The 18,810-nt window shown below is 39.5% G+C and overlaps 2 protein-coding genes and 1 pseudogene across 2 annotated transcripts; 2 read left to right on the top strand and 1 right to left on the bottom strand.

Annotated features, from left to right (window-relative positions):
- Positions 1-2,791: 2,791 nt before the first annotated feature.
- Positions 2,792-5,383, bottom strand: LOC146990137 (retinal cone rhodopsin-sensitive cGMP 3',5'-cyclic phosphodiesterase subunit gamma-like; annotated as a pseudogene).
- A 2,286-nt stretch (positions 5,384-7,669) lies between these two features.
- On the top strand, positions 7,670-10,407 carry LOC146990136 (retinal cone rhodopsin-sensitive cGMP 3',5'-cyclic phosphodiesterase subunit gamma-like). Its single transcript, XM_085769345.1, has 4 exons — positions 7,670-7,839; positions 9,079-9,196; positions 9,299-9,336; positions 9,769-10,407. Exons 2-4 carry the CDS (start codon positions 9,087-9,089, stop codon positions 9,843-9,845), a joined length of 225 nt encoding a protein of 74 aa, XP_085625471.1. The 5' UTR covers positions 7,670-7,839; positions 9,079-9,086; the 3' UTR covers positions 9,846-10,407.
- Positions 10,408-13,314: 2,907 nt separating this feature from the next.
- On the top strand, positions 13,315-16,198 carry guca1g (guanylate cyclase activator 1g). The gene is made up of 4 exons (XM_085773135.1): positions 13,315-13,579; positions 13,669-13,818; positions 14,783-14,879; positions 15,486-16,198. Exons 1-4 carry the CDS (start codon positions 13,385-13,387, stop codon positions 15,605-15,607), a joined length of 564 nt encoding a protein of 187 aa, XP_085629261.1. The 5' UTR covers positions 13,315-13,384; the 3' UTR covers positions 15,608-16,198.
- Positions 16,199-18,810: the final 2,612 nt, after the last annotated feature.

Raw genomic sequence — 18,810 nt, 5'->3', positions numbered from 1 at the left:
GGGTGAAGATAAAACGCGTTTGCGTCAGGAGGGCACAGAGACAGATATTTTTTTAAACTGGCGACGGGGCAGTTTGGGTTGTCAGGCTCAGCAAATATGAAACCTCTGTAATTTTCTTTACATGGATCATTTGGGTCTTTGTGGTTTTTTGTCTCGGCGTTGTGGGCCAGAGAAATATATTCATTGCCCTTATCATCCTGCCTCAGATCAAAGGAGTCTCTCTTCATGTCTCGATTGCCCTCTCTCCCTCGCCATGCCAAATGCAAAGTTGCATTTGTCGGACTGGTCCAAAAAGTGTGGCACATCGAACCACACTTTTTGGACCAGTCCGACAGCTGTATGTGGAGACAGCACTGCTGAGGACCTGAGAAGCTCCATGTCTGTCGCTGAGATCGGGGGATGATGATGACTCCTGTCCTTCCCGTCTTTGCGGAGTTTTTTAATGACTGATTTAAATACCCCATTACTCGATTTGAAGACAACACTGTTCATTATGTCAAACTTTGAGAAGTGTCGACTTATACCAGCTCTGATTGACGTGTAGCTGGCAACGGAGTACGTTTCTCCGTTATTGTTTTGGACTGACGGATAAAATGCCCGCAGCACCTGGTTTAGGTTTTCTGCCTCATACTTATCCAAATCGGTTACCATCTTCTTCTCAGTGAGCCAGTCCTTAAATAGTGTCAAGGCCCATGATGTGCTCCGTTTTGTGTTGATTTCATGCCTCTGGTCTTCAATTTCATCTCATCGTGATTCAGGATCTTGTGTCTATTTCCTTTCTGTGCAGGTGCCTTGTCCTTTTCTTGTCCAGCCTTCTTCTCCGCCATATCGTCCGCCGATAACCATGACTCAAATGTTGCATTTTCCCCAAATGATCCATTTTTAAAAGGCTACTAATGGTGTGTTCCAGGCAACCCGTAACTCGTGTTTTTCCGACCTGTTCCTATGGTTACCCATTAGAACGTACAGTCAAACTCGTAACTTCCCACCTGTGAACTCGTACTAGATCGATCTACTCCCAGTTCCCAGTTCGTAACTCGTAACTTGCCTGGAACGCTACAAACTCGTAACTGGTGACTTGAAGTCGTGACTTACGGGTTAAAAAGCCTGCCTGGAACGCACCATATGTTGCCAGGGATCAGAGCGCTGTCCCTAGCAACGGTCTGTTATACTTGACGACGGTCCGTTATCCACCTTTTTCCGAACGTCAAAAACGTAGCCTGTTTTGCCGGTTTTGGAATGTTATGTTTACGTTTCCATGGTTTCAGTAGCCGCGGTAAATGCATGGATTTTTTTTTTTTCTCCCCAATGAAAATCTGTAAAACGCATGGATCATCACAGCAGCTTTTAACAGTGGATATCACACAAATTGACATCTGTGTTAAAAGCCAGCGTTAATAGATCCATGCGTTTACCGCAACTATGACGCCTGAAAACCATGGAAACGTAAACGTAAAATTCCAGCAAACCGGAAGCCAGTTTTGACCATAGATGACGCGTGTCACTACCCGATTTGCAACGCTACCCGATTGTGACAGCCACGTACAGCAACTCCACTTGGACAATAGTTGAATTGACTTAGGATCACTGCCCTATGTGCGTCGCCAGAGACGGTTTATCTTTTTATTTATTTTTGAGGGTTGGTTGTGGTGGTCTGGATCTTGATGCTCAGAAAACAGGAACACAGGCGGACTTTTAATGTTTACTGTCCTTGTCAGTGCCCGATCCGTACCCGGAACACGATCCGCAGACCAGTTTTGTCACAGATCGGGTAGCGTCGCAAATCGGGTAGTGACATGGCGTTCGGAAACTTGTGGATACAGAAATAACAGACCGCAGAACGCAGCGCTGGACCAATCAGAGAGCAGCATTCAATAGAGCCGTGTAATAACATGTGTTTGGATTTAAAATGGGTAAATCAAAGTTAACAATGCAGGTATTATCATTATTCTTTGTATTGTAATAGAGTGATCTTATTTGCAGTTTTCAGCTACCACCTTGTGGAAAACTTACACCGATGTAGTTGTGGTGTGTTACTATATGGCTGGCCTGAAACAACAATTAACGGTGTGTATGCTCAGCCAAGCAGCAACCTGTTGGTTCAGTTGTGTTTCCTGGAGTCACTAAGTAAAGACGTATTATGGATTACAACCCTGGCCTGATTATTGACTCCGGCAGAAATAAAGCTTATTATATATTGACTCCTGGACAATATAAAGCTTATTATAAAGTTACATTTCTATTATCATACAAAAATACAAACTGTGCCTCACTGTGAAACATTATCATTCCCCTAACCTGGACCACTTTTTATCTTCCATACCCGTGTCTGAAAATCACCAAACTACCTTTATGCTCAAGTCAAAGCATGAATTGTAGTTTCCTTGTTCAGGTGATGAGAAACCAACAAGCTGTTATGAGACAAAAATGATTCCAGACACTGATGACTTTTAAAAATCATGTTTTATTTAGGAAAATGAAGTTTCTGTAAATTGCATGCAGCTGAATATTCATAGCAGTAATATTCAGTTGTCTGTTACTCTACAAACAAAGAAGTAAGACTTTTACAATTTTAACGTGGAAAACATTCACAATCTCATTAATTGGCTTCACAATTTAGAAATAATGGAGTCCTTGAAGATATAACACAAAGACAGCTGTCAAACAAGCTTTCGCCACTGTCTGTCCATCTGACCATGTAGCTACTGTAAAATACCAAAGCCATGGACTTCTACTCTTCTACTGCTTCATACAGGATAGTTTGTGTAAAAGTGCTGAGGATCTAATGTCTCTACACGATGCCAAACTGAGCCAGGTCGCTCAGCTCCATGTCCCCAAACGCCTCCCAGGGGCAGACCACAGCAGAGTCTGCAGGACAGAGGACCAAGTCACAAATGGGTCAAACAGATCAATTTCACAAATCCACCCACCGGCCACTTCATCAGGTCCACCTTGCTAGCACCAGGTTTAGCGCGCTGCCTCAGAACTGCTTTACGTAATTTTGGTGTCAAAGATTCAACAAGGAGCTGGAAACGTTCCCCAGTCTTTTGGTCTATAATGACACATACATTACACTGTGTTGGTACAGCTGCTGCAGATCTGTCAGCTGCACATCCATGATGAGACTCTCCTATCCTGAAGTTAGTTACTGGCGACTTTCTATCAGCTTCAACCAGTCTGGACAGTCTCCTCTGACCTCTGACCTTTGACATCAACAGGTTAATTTCTCCCAGAGAACTGCTGCCACTGGATATTTTCTCTTTTGGGACTGCTCTTTGTTAAACTCAAGAGATGGTTGTGGTGAAAATCTCACACTCAGACCAGCAACCATGCTGCGTCACTTACTGTACATCACTTCTTCATTCTGATGCTCAGTTCAGCAGATCATCTTCACCATGTCTACTTGACTAAATGCATTGTTACATATTTGTCTTTACGAGCAGCTGAACATGTGTACCTAATAAAGTGGCCAATGAGCAAATCTATACATTTACAGTAAAAAGAAGACTTTCTCCTACTATGTAATTTACTAACGTAGACTAGTGTGTGATGCATTACTGTGAAGAAAAAAAAAGATTCCTCCAAGACCGTCCATGCCTGGTACATCGTTGTCAAACCTGTTGTAAACAAGTATTGAAATCATCACATGTGCTATGTGGAGTCACATCTTCAGTAGTCCAGTAATTTTAAGACAAAAAAGGGGTCAACGTTGAACAAATTGCAACAGAAGCAAATTCAACTAATTTTGTATCCTCAACATGTCCTGAATGAGGGAAAAAAAGCCCCGAAGAATCCCATTAGGGGAAAGTTTCGAAAAAGACCCAAATATAGCCCATTCATACGCCTATTAATTATTTTTCTCACATGAATAGGGTAAAATCTATACCTTTAGATATCTCCATGAAAATTACTGAGTTGATTACTTACATTAAGACAAACAAAAAATGTATTACAAGTTTTTTGAAATTCTTTGTTAACATGAGCAAATTTGCATAAATTTGCATAAATTCCACCGTTTTGACGGCACATGTATATAAAGGTGCTGTGGTGGTACCAACATGAAAATTGGAATGAGTTGACTCCATCGGTCAACCAACAAGAAACCACTTTAAATTTCAAGATGACTGCAATTTTTCAAGAATCCGTTGCTGCGGGAAGCACTCGTTTTACATGGTAGCCTAAGTGCCCTGGCTCATTAAAGCTACAGTTGGTAAGCTGACGAAGGTGAAAGTAAACTCTGTGACTTGGTCCAAAATTTCAAGACAATACACAGGTCCCGTTATGAAGCTCTGGAGTTAACTCATTCCAATTTTCAAGCTGGTACCACCACAGCACCTTACGCCGTAAAAACGGTGGAATTTATGCAAATGTATGCAAATTTGCTCATGTTAACAAAGAATTTCAAAAAACTTGTAATACATTTTTTGTTTGTCTTAATGTAAGTAATCAACTCAGTAATTTTTATGGAGATATCTAAAGGGTAAAAAATGTACCCTATTCACGTGAGAAAAATAATTAATAGGTGTATGAATGGGCTATATTTGGGTCTTTTTCGAAACTTTCCCCTAATGGGATTCTTCAGGGCTTTTTTCCCTCACTCAGGTCATGTTGAGGATACAAAATCAGTTGAGTTTGCTTCTGTTGCAATTTGTTCAACCTTTTTCCATAAAATGACTGGACTACAGTGGGTGAAGTGATAATGTCTCACCCCTTCTGTCCAGCTTTGGGAGCTTTGCTCTTGAACTGCCTGGTCTCCTTCTGCTTGAACTTTGGGGGGGGCAGCCTTGGTGCCTTCACCTGCTGCTGCTGTGTTCATTTCTGCAGCGTGAAAAAAACAAACACGTACAATGGGTTTCATCTGTTACATCCACTAAGACAGAAATCATATCGCCAATAACTGTAAAGACTCAAAGCTTCAAGTCACCGATGCATCTAAAGACAAAAGTGTTTATACTCTATTTTTGTGCCCTGACATTTGTATTTTATGTCACATTTATATGTTCATAAAACAAGTAAAAAATAAGAATGAAAGAAACAGTTTTAAAGAGCTATAGGTGGAAGGGGTTAGAGGGAGTTCAGACACTGTTAGATGATCTAAAAACCCTCAGTTAAAGGATAATGAGTCTTTATAGTAAAGAGATTACTGTGAGCTACACCACAGCTCAAATACAAACACAAACAAGGAGGAGACACAAGGAAGAAGTTGTCTACTATCTAGAACTAACTCTTCCTGAAGTTAAATTTTTGGTTATACTTTAGAATAACACTTTTAATGCCTAATTCACCAGTTAAACCGTTCTTACTACATTGATACACAACTTCTAACATTTACTTCTGACTGCTTACCCAAAGGTGTAGCCCACTGCACGTGCCTACCGGCCATTCACAGACTGCAAGACAAACGGATGATATAAGCTTTTGTGTGTTACTGATTCAGTCCTTCATTAAATTAAATTAAATTCAGAAATAACTGATACATTTTCATATGTCAGTAGAAGGACCAGAAGTCACTTTCTCAATAAACAACATTTTTTTGTTTTCTTATTATTTATTTTCTATTTAGAGTTTGATATTTAGTGCTATATTATTTGGATGATTATCATATACTTTCAACCATTAAAGAAAGAAAAATGGCTCGAAGATCAATCAGATTCTACTTCAACTCTTATTCTGTCTCTATTTATCTGTTCCTATAACAACACATCGTCCAGAGGAGAGCTGTACACTTTGAAAAGTTCTCTGTCTTCACCTCCACCATTTATACACCAGACACACTTGTGTATAATCCACTCATTCATCAAGCCTGTGCTGGAGGCGTGGGTGTATTTTCAAGTGACTTTATGGATAATCCAGCTCAGGTGAAAGCAGACGTGGTTGTTGTCAGTTTTACATTGCGTAATCTTCATAGATTATGTAAAATGAAAATGTTCAGTCATAGTCACTAAAATATACAAATTAAATTATTAATCGATTCACTGTTAAGAGCTCATACTATGCAGAGTGTGTTGTGTGTGATTGTCAAATTACTGTAAAAGGAACACTGAAAATGGTTTGTGTACATCAATGTAAACAACTCTTTACTTTGTATTAGTCCAATAGATTAACTGTTCACAGTCTACTATCAAAACATATTTTAAAGGTGTGTTGTTAAGGCTCTGATGAGTCCATCTTGTGTAGGCTATATATTTATAATAATAAAATAATATAATGACTTGAATTTGCACTTTTTGAAACAATTTTACAAAGAGCTTTCCCTAATTTAAAACATAAAAAGGCAGCACTTTTAACCATTGAACATAAAAGTCTATATAACATATATTACAATAATAACCATATCATAGAGGACTTTCTACCAGCATGTCCATGGAGAACTGTACTCCTACTTGAAAATATATTAATAATTTCTGACATCTATTCTAAAACTCACAGATGACCAGCACCTGTAATTCGTTAAGAGCTGCAGCCTTTTGTATTTGTGAGACAGGAGACATAGCATCACAATGGGATCGCTCTGATTTTTAGGATCGGTTGAATGTCCACAGATTATCATAGTATTTTTTCAGACACTCCAATGGAGCAGCACTTTGAATTCATGAGATGTTTTTTTTGCAAAGAACTTAAAAGGACTCTGGACCAACCATAGCATTTAAAGCTCTTGCATCTTTAGAATCTAAACCTCTTCTATCACCCCCTATGTTATAGTTTGTAGCCTACATATAGAATCTGATGTTTTACATAAATTCCTCACCGTCAGTTTAGTGTAAAAATGTGTCACATCAGTTGTGTGTTTGTCACTGAGTCATTTTGGAATGACAGTTGGTATTTTTGGTGTGTTTGTGTGTCATTATGAAGCCTGTTGTTTACTCACATGGTTGGTGTTCCTCAAGTTGCATCACCGCTTTGATGCTTCTCATTGGATCATTGAAAGCCGAACACGTCTCATACAGTTTAGCACTTATATCTTCCATGTTATGCAGAAGGTCTCATGTTGCCCCTTGACTTTACAGCCTGAACCACGGAGTGAGATTATGACCAGTAATCCTCTGATTTCTCACAGTGGTGACCTCACATGGACCCGACCTGTACTGCTGTAAATTAATGAGCACATGCATTAATTGAGTTTTGTTTATTGTATCATTTAATAATCAGGCTTACACAATCCTTAATTCTTTTAGAATCAAATACTTAATTGATCACCATGGGGGGTTATGTCATGTTATTGTTGCATTAGGAAAGGAGAACATGAAGAGGAAAGAGATAAGATTGATGCATATTCACCTATACAATATGATCAGTATACATAAAAAAATCTGTACTTATACCATAAGGAACATGAGAATAATCGACAGAAATGAGGTACCTGGGTGGATAAGTATTAAGTTGTTCAAAGTTCTTTACATAGAAGATTAAATCATTGTGCAAATGTTAATAAGGATTTTGAGATTTTAAATATTTGCAATTTTTATATAATTTATATGTAAAATCGTCTCTACTATTGTTTATTTTTTCCTGCAGGACATCTTAGTATGTGACATAAACATTATCTGAACAGCTATTAGCTAATGTACATAGGAGTCTCTCATGTCCCTGTGATTATCTTTGACTTATCCTACTCCTCACTTGTAAGCCTTCACTCAAAATACCCCCTTCGCCCCTGTGGTCTTCTGACCAACATGTTTCCACCTAGCAGTGAGGGAGGGGGTTAAACCAAAGCTATAAAGTCAGGGGGGAAGACCTGTGAGGACACACAACAGACACTGCAAGAAGAAAGAGGACTCATCTTTGTCTTGCAGTTGCTTTTTTGCTTCTTCTTTGACGCCCAGTCAACCAGAAAAACAAGTAAGTGCAATTTCTACAATGAGCACAAGCTTCATTTAGTAAATCTTTAGTAATTATTATTATTGTTATTAGTAATAATAACAATTATCATTAATAATAATAAACAATAATAATAACTTTATTTGTACAGAACTTTTTGAATAGTGCTTTCCATAAAATGAAATGTAGAATTAATGAAGATGAAATTTAAAAAGTCAACAAAACAGTGAAACAATGTAACAGTAGCAAAAAATAAATAAAGAAGAAAAAAATCTTTCTCATTCTTCATGCCTTATTCTTATTAAAGTATAACAAATTGTATTTTATAGTGTTAACACTTAAAAAAAAATGTTGTTTGTCTAATGCAGGAGATGAGCAAAGCAAAATCCTCACTGATTTTCAATATGAAATATCGATTTTTGATAAATCATATGACACTACGTTTAACTTGTTTATCCAATAATCTCCTTAAATATCCTTTAATTTTAATATTTCCCATAATATTTCACACATTTAATTTGACAAAACATGAGTATAGGTTGCGGGAAGAGACCAAACTGTCACTTCAGCATCTCCTTCCTCATTTTCACAGATATTTGCTCTGACGGCCGATATCTAAAGATAAAGAAGAGAACAATGTGATTTATACTGTATACTGTAAACTTAAACAAACAAAAATTTATTTAAATTATCTGATGTTTTCCCATGATCAATATAACTGTCTTCTTTGTACGGCTCTTCAATCAAACTTTGTTTTGATCATTTACACAATCTTTCAGTTTTAACTACAGATTTCTTATTATCTTAAATTATAATTTTGAAATGACCAGAGGATATTTTCTGTGTCATTAGTGTGAACGTGTGTGATCACAATTTTCATGTATAGACGTTGTAATGTGGCTTCTCTGGAGGTGGTCAGGTGACCAGGCTCAGGGATGCTCAGCTGCAAAATCAGATGAATATTATCTTTGAAAAATAGATTATAATCCTTGTCATAATCCAGTTTCTGACCAGAAATTGACATGGATTAGTGAAATCTTGTTTGGGCACAGATTTCGAAAGCCATACTGATCCCTGACCCTCCGATATGTTGTGACCCTGAATCACCTGAGCTCTGGTTTAGGCTCTAACAGGATTAGGAGAAAAATATGGAGAGCATTCATGACACGTAGGCAGCACAAGCATGACGATGAAAGGTGTTAGAAATTACATAAACAGATAAATAGTGAGTCTGTTTGTATGTTTCTTTGTGTTGTCCAGTCTCCAAGATGAACGCAGCAGCAGCAGCAGGTGAAGGCAACAAGGCCGCCCCCCCGAAGTTCAAGCAAAAGGAGGCCAGGCAGTTCAAGAGCAAGGCTCCCAAAGCTGGACAGAAGGGGTGAGTCCAGTTGTCTCCTGCTCACCTTCATCTTCACCCACCAACAACAGTGACTTTTGTGGAAAAAAGTAATTTTGGTTTCCGTTTATTTTCTCAAAACAGGTTCGACAACGACGTCCCAGGGATGGAAGGTCTTGGAGGTGAGGGTCTTTCTTGGTCTAGACCATTTCTTCATGACAGTATTTACAGAGACACGACAGTGGCAGAAAAACTTCAGAAATGGTGCCTGGTTTATTGTAGAAACAAGGAAATGACCTAATAAAAAAATTACAGTAATCTTTTTGATGTTGTTTTTAATTAAACTTTTCAAGTTTTATACAAGACCAAGCAAAACATATGTGCATAAGTGCATATGATGAATACTGCAATGGTAATATTAGTAATGGTAACTGTAACTGTTGTTTTTCCTAATGATACAAGTGCTGATGAAAACTGATACATTAATAATTATTATAATTAGGTATAGCAGAATTGAGCAGCAGCTGTTAGACAGGTGGATTTATGTTCAGCAGGAGCTTTTCCAGGTTCAGCTTTTTCTTCTTCTTCCTCATCTTCTTCCCTCTGTCCTGCAGACTCTGCAGTGGTCTGCCCCTGGGAGGCGTTTGGTGACATGGAGCTGAGCGACCTGGCTCAGTTTGGCATCGTGTAGAGCTGTTAGACAACGGCCCTGGCTCTGGACAGACGTGACCTCACGGTGTCGTTGTGGTTTAATGGGAACTGAAGATGAAGAGCTGAAGAAATGATTTCACTAAGTGTCGGAGCAACAAGTCTCTGTGAGACACGTCTGTGCAGCGTCAGGGTCCTTTGAGTCTATTCTTGTCACTGCCAAACACAGTAGAGAAATATTATTCTATCATATTTATTTTTGTAGTTGCTGTTTGAATGTATCTATGTATATTATTTTGCAATAATCCTGAAAGAGAAGCTACCTCTTACTCCAACTATCCTCATTGTTTCTTTGACATTTATCCATCTAAATAGTGTACTATCCATGTTGGTTTTGTTTTCTTTAGATCATCTGTTACTCTTCACACAGCGGATGTGTGTCATTACAAAATGTATAAAATCATTTCTATAAAAGTTATTTTCCTCAAGCTTCATGTGTTTGTTCCACTTGTTGATACAGTTTCATTATCTGTTGACCTTTATGACCACAGTGCATCCAGTAACTCTGGCAGGTAACTGGAAACTGGGGATTAGTGTTGATCTCACAGATTAAAGAACACTGTACGATTTCCTGCTCACAACTATCCTGTTCATAATTCCTCTATAGTAATAAAATTAAAAGGATCGTCATCATTAAGTTAAAGATGTATTTATGTTTGCTTTGTGTTGGAGTTTATATTTATTCTCATATATCAGTATCACCATATAACTTTTTTTTATTGTATGCACTTTACATTTTAGCACCCAACAACTGCCATCTAGCTTGGGATGGGCAAATTATTCCAAAAAGGGTTTATGTGGATGCAGGGTTTGTTTTTTTTTGTTCCAACCAAGCAGTAGCACACCTGACCTGACTCATTCAATCGATTGGTCAAACTGTGTGCCCTTGATTGGCTGGAACAAAAACTTGCAGCAACATGGGCCCATTGTGGAATAAGTTGCCCATTATCTGAGGTAAGTGCTGGGGTATTTCTTAATTACAATTTAAGAGCGAGGAGGCTCTGAATCATCAGAGGCAGTAAAACACATTTGAGGATTGTTGTTTACTACACTTTAGAGAATTACAGCGTTAATGTCAGTTAATACTGTAGGTTTGCAGAGGAATGTGAAATTCCTTCACAGTAACATTGACACGATGAAGGTCAACATGTTGCCCTCTGCTGTGGCCACAGCTTCATTTCCTGTGCTGTTACATCTTGTGGCCAAGGGTTTAGTAATATATCTTTATTTATCCACCTGGTGGCATTGAGGGCTCAACACAGTGCAACACATGAGCTGCAAAAATTCACAACACAACAGGGTTATAGGGTTACAACAAAGAGTGACGGACCCATTTAAAGATTAACGTACAATAACATGTAAATTATGTGAAATTAATGTTAACAAAGCAAGCAAACTCACCTTATTATCAAACAAAACAGGTAGCTGTCTTGACAACTAAAGTCAGGTAGCTGTTTAAAACTAAAGTCAATCAACACTGAACAAAATTTTCCCCCAACCAAGGCTGTCTTGTCCATTGTTTTTGTTTGTTTTTTGTATATTAACAAAGTCTTGAGAGGCCATACATTTAAAGGGATACTTTATCCAAAATCAATAATTCACCAATTTTCTACTCACCGTCATGAAGGGTTTGGAGAACTTTCGAGTTATCAAAACGCTTTTGGAGTTCCAGAGGGGGTCTGGCTGGCAACATGTTTACATCATACATCCAGTGGTTTACGATGATGAACGAACATCTCACAGCATGCACTCAAACTTCAACAGAGCCACTGGGAGCTGCTGCTACAACAAGGCTCAAAACAGAGATCAAAAAATTTTTTTCCGAACACCTTTTGCACGTCGTGGCTTCAGGACACTTGGGTCAGTACAGACGAGCAGTATGGAGGTATCTGGACGTTTCATCGTGTGTGTTTTGGATGATTCAAAAGTGAGCACTATCAGGGCTTTTAGTTAGGGCTGGTTCAGGTAGCTCTGAACCATTTTATAGCTACGCTGCTATAGGCTTAGACTGCTGGGGACACATCTGGTTACACAGAGCCCTCTCCTTTCCCCTCCTCTCCTTTCCTCTCCTCTCCTCTCCTCTCCCCTCCTCTCCTCTCCTCAGTATATTTTTGAACTGTCATTTTCTGCTGCACTTCGTAGTTTGGCCTTGGTGTCTCGCACTCTCTCTGTGTTTCCGCAGATCCACCGGAGCTCCATCTCTCTGCACCAGCCGCCGCCTGCATCGCCCCCCTCCCACCCCTTCCCCTGCTGTTAGACCGGCCTCCCCTCCCTTCCCATGGACCAGTCTACCACCCAGTCCTCCCATCGAGCTGGCCAGCCCCCCCCCCTCAGCAGAGACTGCCTTCATCAACTCCTGCTAACATTTCCATATTTCGCACATTCTGTGACAAACTGTAAACTGTTTTCTTGTCTGTAACAACATCTATTGCACGTCTGTCCGTCCTGGGTGAGGGATCCCTCCTCTGTTGCTCACCCTGAGGTTTCTCCGATTTTTCCCTGTTAAAAGGGTTTCCATGGAGTTTTTCCTCAGTCGAAGTGAGGGTCTAAGGACAGAGGATGTTGTTACGATGCCATGTAAAGCCCTTTGAGACAAACTGTTTGTAAAAACGGGCTATACAAATAAAATTGCCTTGCCTTGCCTATCCACCGCCATTATATGAAAATCCGTTGCCAGCCGGACCCCCCCTGGAACTTTAAAAGCGTTTTGATGACTCCAAAATCTCTCCAAACCCTTCCTTGGCATGATGATGAGTAGAAAATTGGTCAATTATCGATTTTTGTGAAGTAACCCTTTAACATTTTATTTCCTCCAATTTCCTGAAATATCTGGATACTTTTCTCTAGAAATGTAAGACCTTAATAATTAGAGCCTTGCCTTTTCCCATCACACAGAGGGTGGCAGTGTGCTGATCAGTGTCCAGCGTGTGGAAGCTGGTCAGCTATGTAGTTAACGACGACTGTTGTACCATTATCTCCAGATCTCCAATTAATTATGTCGTTAACTCGGAAAAACAAAGTTAAGTTTGAGAAAACGATCTCATTATCTCAAGGGAGGAGTATAGCAGCTTGGGGCTTCTCTACCTAACTAGCAGGTGGATAAAAATAACTCACACACACACACACACACCTCCCACCCATCCTGTGAATGGACATGGACACGCACCTCACTGTGATATAATCATGTAGTAAATTGGAGATGTGCTTTAGAGTTTTATTCTGAAAACAAGTTAAAATGTTTCGATGTTCTGAGTGTGGTCTGAACCTCTGTTTTCTCTTTTTGGTGCTTGGTTACAACATTCATGATATATTTTCAGACCTAGCCTACTTGGACGACACCTTCACAGCTAAAGATAAAGTGATTAAGGAGTTAATCTGAGCGACCTCTGACCTCTCCGTGGCTCAGAGAGTGACAGGACGCCGGTGCAGAGCTCTTCTTGGATGTGACTAGAGTGTGACCTGCAGACGAGGAGCCAGCATCTTCACCGACACCTTCAGCACAGTGACCAGTGACCAGAGATCATGGGACAAGAGGAGAGCCACAACGAGGAGATGGACCTAGCTCAGATCCAGGACCTGTGCATCATGTTCATGAAGGAGTGCCCGAGCGGCTCCCTGCACCTCCATGAGCTGAAGAGGATCTTCGGGGTGGCAAGCAGCTCTGCGGAGGAGTCCCTCTATGTGGAGACTGTGTTCCGCTCCTTTGATACAAACCAGGTAAAAAAAAAAAAAAACAGCAGCTTCTAATGGTACAGTAGATGTTGATTCTTGTTCAAACTCCCAATCTCTGCCTTGTTTCCCTCCAGGACAATACACTTGACTTCCTCGAGTATGTGGCAGCACTTCACCTGATCTTCAGGGGGAATCTTGAGGATCGACTCAAGTGGTCGTTCAAGATGTACGACAAGGACGGCAACGGCAAGCTGGACAGGCAGGAGGTGAAACGGCTCATAAGGGTGAGAAAAAAACTTTAATTTTATTCACTACTTATACAGTAAGTTTTAGTTGTAGAGATGAAGTCCATATGGTCGTATTTTCAGCTCAGGTCTGAAATTAACCAAAAGAGCCAGGTTTCATAACACAAATCCTCTCAAGACAGATTACTTTACTGTCCCAGTGATGAGGCTTAGGGTCACAGCAGGTCCTCACTCTGTTAGATAAGGAGTGGGTGGTCTCCACTCTTGAGGCTATTCTGGACCTCTTTAGGAGACTTTACAGTAAGCCTCTAAACTAGGAGACATAAATTTAGCCCTCAGTGCCCATCATCTGCTTCACCTGACAAGGAATAAGGTCAAATTTAAAACATGCAAGACAATCAATCCATCTATATGTATATCTATTTATGAATATATAACAAGTACATTTACAATAGAAGCAATTTCATATCTTGACACTTGTAGATGTTTCTATTGTAGACGTATATGTTATATAAATATACTGTTCATCCATCACCTGTCAGTACAACAACATCAGTAATCTCATCAATAATAATAGTGATAATAAAAAGAACTTCATTTGTAAAGCACATACAAAGACAGCTTTACAGAGTGTTTCATAACAATTTGCTTCTCAATAGAATACAAAGATGTAATTGAGAAAGCAAAGAATAAGAATAAATAGAATAAAAGAGGGATAACACAAACAAAGAACCCTCAGAGAAAAACTTGAAAAGGAAAAGCTATGAAAAAATATTTTAACAGAACTATCAGAGATGTGAAGGGGGGCCAAGAAGGGCTTTAAAAATAACAAGTAAAATCTTAAAATTGGTCCTGAAGTTGACTTTAGACTATAGACTTTAGACATTTATTGTCCCTCTAGGGAAATTCTTTTTCACATGACCATTTACATTTCGTTTCACCAGACACATACAAGTTGATGATATATCCAGACACACTTCTCACATTTGTTCATCTCACACAGATAATTTACAAAATCAAGGCCCAGACGGGAGACGTCAGCATGTCTCCATCTGAGATCTGTGACCGGATTTTTGAGTTGGTCGACCAGAACAACGACGGTACGTTAGTCACAAGTGCACATTTGTGTGATTAATGGACTGTTTTTGATGTGCTGATGTGTTTGCACATGTACATTAGAGTCTTTGTTTGTCTGTAAGGAAAATACTATTCACAATTAATGCACCCTTTATGCCTCTGCTTATCTATCTATCGGTTGGTGGAGCCAACAATGTACTTTTCATTTTCATTTCATTTATTTGTTTATTTGTAACGGGACTCTACATATTCATGAACATACAAAATGTAAATATGCCAGATTTAGCTCTGATTCAAAACTTTTGGAGTTAAGATTCATAACTTTATTTTTTATATGTTATACTGCCTCACACAAGCTTTGACAAACCTCAGGGCTACATTTTTGGAAAAAACAACAACAACTCTTTTACTCTAATGCACATTTTTGCAAATATCATCAATGTTAGAAGAAACTGATCATAACTGGATTATTATTAGTAGATCCTGCTTTTGAAGATAAATGTACCTTCAATTTTTTTGACTGTTCCTGTCTAAAGCTAATGAGTTTCCCTATATAAACTGGATTCATTTAAATGTGTTTCATATCATTCCTTGCAGTCATCAGTGCTGGTGGTGTTTTGTCCCCACAGGTCAGATAACCTTATCTGAGTTCATGGAGGGAGCACAGAAGGATGAATGGGTCATGAACCTGCTCAAGTTGGACGTCAACGCCACCGGCTGGGTCACCCAGAACTGTGTGAAACTACCGTGACTGGGAGGCTCAGTGGGGTCGCCACCCATCTGACGGTGAGGTGTTGTCCTCATGGGGTTTGAAGCTTTGCCTGCGTCTCTTTGTGGAGCTTCCTGTGACATGAAGCTGGAGAGCGCTGTGCTTTTTCATGGCTGCAGCTCAGCCATTGGTTGGACGGCTGGTCCAAAGGTACGAGCCTCTGCTGTTCTGGTCGGTTTTGGCAGCAAGTTCATGTCTCTATCGAAAGATAGAGTGTGTTGTTAAACAGCTGTACAGTCAGCTATTGTATATTTCAACACATTTTAATGCACATATCTTTACTTTAGAGATGACAGCCATACATTTGTTAACAAATAAATAACCCATAAGTAAAGAGTCAACTGTAAATTATCAAATTAATCAAATCATTTTTTATTCTTATTCGTCAATGTGGTAAAATTGGTTATAAGCTAGTTATTGCTCAGTGATTTAGACATACACAATTTAAAACTTGGTTTAATATGTTGTAGTCATTGTATGACATAAAATGTATATGATATATCTTGATAACATCATATTGTGCTAATTTGTAAATCCAGCTCGTGGTCCTTTTGCCCAGTCAGTATGATTCAAGTCAGCATTCTTTTTTTTCTTGGTGCCACCACCACAACAACAACAAAAACGACAACAGTGAGCTGTTGTTACATTATGTGTGATAACTGACAGTTCAGTCAGACAACTCTGGATTGACTTCAGTATTTTTTTATTGAGCACAAACATTTGCAGAACGACTGAAGCACAATAGTGTCAGGCTCTGTCTCAATGAATTCATTCCCTGAAAAATGACAGCAGCAAGCAGCAGCAGAGTAGCCAGGAATGATCAGGTAAGCATGGGGGTTCAAATATCCCACCATAATTAAATAAACTGTATGCCTGAACTGGCTTCAGTTGCTTTCTGTACTGTCAGACCGAAAGGGGTGAGCATGAAGAAAACTGCTAGCAAGTTTGTTGGGAGCTCTGGGTTTTGCAAACTTTATTTAAAGGCCATGCAAAACAAATACTCATGTCATCCGTCATCTTTGTAGTAGGTCAGCAGTGTGCAACAGGGGTCATATCCTGGTAAGCTACACCACATTGAATTCTTTCTTTTATTTCTGGATCAAAAGCACCAGATTGCACCCGTAGGGCCCTGGCAATGTTGGCGCTTGCGCTTCCTGCCTTGTGTGCCTAATCATCAAAGCAGAGCTCGGCTACTGTCTTGCATATAATAAATATCCTGCAGTAATCAGTCACATACATCATATCATGACATGATGCAGAGTTCATCATGTTGTGTTAACTTATGACTGATGGGGTGGAGTTGTGCTGTTTATGTAATGCAAAGTCTGTTTTTGTCAGTGTAACAATGATTGATAAAAAAAAATGTTGCTGACACACTCTGCTGCATCAGAAGAGAGAGGCAACACTTCTGTGTAGCCACGGGACGGTCCACTCCATATTTTGCCCTTAGCGCCTATGCCCCTGGTCGCCCTGTGCACCTGTGTGGGCTCTGCTGGTATTGTCTTTATTTTTCTCACCATCAGTACTGTATGTGACTTTTTCTGTTGATGTTTCACCACAAAAAATGGCAAAAATGTTTTATTGCCATTTCATATAGTTAGGCCTATACTCACTTAACTCACATGGCTACTTGTAAACTTCAATAGTAAGTACATTTGAAAAAACTTGACCCATGGTAACTCCCAGGGACATCCAACGGTAACAGTTTGTTCCTGTGTTGTTTATCAACTGGTGCCATCTACTGGCAGGAATATGAGATGCATTCATTGTAGTAGAAACTGAACAGTCACAGGTGTAGATATCAGATGGAGAGAGAAGGAATGGATACAAAAGTTTAAATGGTTGTGTTCCCTGGCACTTCTACAGTTTGGACTAGTTGCTTGATGTTGAGCTGCATCAGAAATTATTACCATACTCTGACCTGCTGCCAGGAGACTCCCGTAGGAAAGTGACAGACTTCCTGTCACTTGGACATTTATGCTGCTTTCGGTCTGAACGTACAGTCACACAGAGCTCAGACAGTGCAGCATCAGTTTTGTTTGAAATGCCTACATTCACCCCTCTGTCACAAACCTGTGATGAATCTCTGGCTCTTCGACCTCTACATGTTCCACTTCACTTCCTTCACCAGCTCATCTCCAACCGTGTCTGTCACTCACTCAGTACTGGGCAAATGCTGAACAGCTGGTTCACAAGAGAGTATTTGCTGCCTATACATCCGAAAATGAGGAGAACCGTGACACAGTTTGTTAAAACATTGTACATAATGTAATTTTACCTGTTTTTTTTGTCTGTTTTTTTCTTTTTTTGTACAAGCCTGAGGAGAAGAAAAATGTTGCATTTGAGGGGAAACTTGTGTTGTATTCGCTTCAGATACCCATTTATTTTGTTATTAAAACATATTTTTACATAAACATTTTGTGGGGTTTTTTTTTTTTCAATTTCTGTCAACTTAACGTTGTTGATTGTGCCACAAGGCGGCGCCAGAATGAAAACATCACCCCTGCAACCCTTCGTCTCTGGTCAAGGCTGCCTGAGGCTCATCAGTTTGTCTATGTCTATATTGTCAATACACAAAGTGAAATAGACTGCAGCCCACCCACATTTCAAAGTCATTACTGTATCATGACTATTGTGATAATTCTCTGTATTGGTGATGCCACTGGTTTCAGGCAGTAATTATTTGTTCAGGGTGAGGGATAGAGGGCAGAAGAAGTGCACAGAGCATTCACTGCATGCAGACTGCAGCCTGAGACAAAGAGCTGATTATGTTATCTGGATGTTTTATATTTGATGCAAGTTCAAATTTGATCTTGTAAGACATTAGTCACATGTTGGAACTCTAGTGTTTCATATTGAGCTCTTATCGTTTGATTTGTGTCTCATAATTTGTCAAACTCATGAAATATGACCTGTCCAAAGGTGTGAAGCTGCTGGCGTTGTGTTATGGTCTGTTTCCCTCCACCTTAACCTGAATATAATCCTTTTCTGACCCAGTCACAGAGGGAAACAGACTCTGTCACAGTTTTGCAAAATTACACAAATAGATGATTCTCAGTTCCTTAAAGATCACCACTGGAAATGTGGGCATGTAACAGAGCCAATATAAACAAAATACATTCTTGAAACTTACTGTAATGAGTATTTAATAATGTGTCAACAAAATACTTAAAAACACATTAAAA

The sequence above is a fragment of the Trachurus japonicus genome, chromosome 3, assembly GCF_045865225.1.
Source record: "Trachurus japonicus isolate A0001 chromosome 3, Traja_1.0".
Lineage (NCBI taxonomy): Eukaryota > Metazoa > Chordata > Actinopteri > Carangiformes > Carangidae > Trachurus > Trachurus japonicus.
This window is presented reverse-complemented; position numbering and strand designations above follow the sequence as displayed.

Excerpts from the sequence above, each read along its gene's own strand:
- LOC146990136 (XM_085769345.1), top strand. The coding sequence starts at position 9,087 with ATGAACGCAGCAGCAGCAGCAGGTGAAGGCAACAAGGCCGCCCCCCCG. Across the intron at positions 9,197-9,298 it reads CCCAAAGCTGGACAGAAGGG|GTTCGACAACGACGTCCCAG; the intron begins GTGAGTCCAGTT and ends TTCTCAAAACAG. Across the intron at positions 9,337-9,768 it reads AGGGATGGAAGGTCTTGGAG|ACTCTGCAGTGGTCTGCCCC; the intron begins GTGAGGGTCTTT and ends TCTGTCCTGCAG.
- guca1g (XM_085773135.1), top strand. The coding sequence starts at position 13,385 with ATGGGACAAGAGGAGAGCCACAACGAGGAGATGGACCTAGCTCAGATC. Across the intron at positions 13,580-13,668 it reads GCTCCTTTGATACAAACCAG|GACAATACACTTGACTTCCT; the intron begins GTAAAAAAAAAA and ends GTTTCCCTCCAG. Across the intron at positions 14,880-15,485 it reads GGTCGACCAGAACAACGACG|GTCAGATAACCTTATCTGAG; the intron begins GTACGTTAGTCA and ends TTGTCCCCACAG.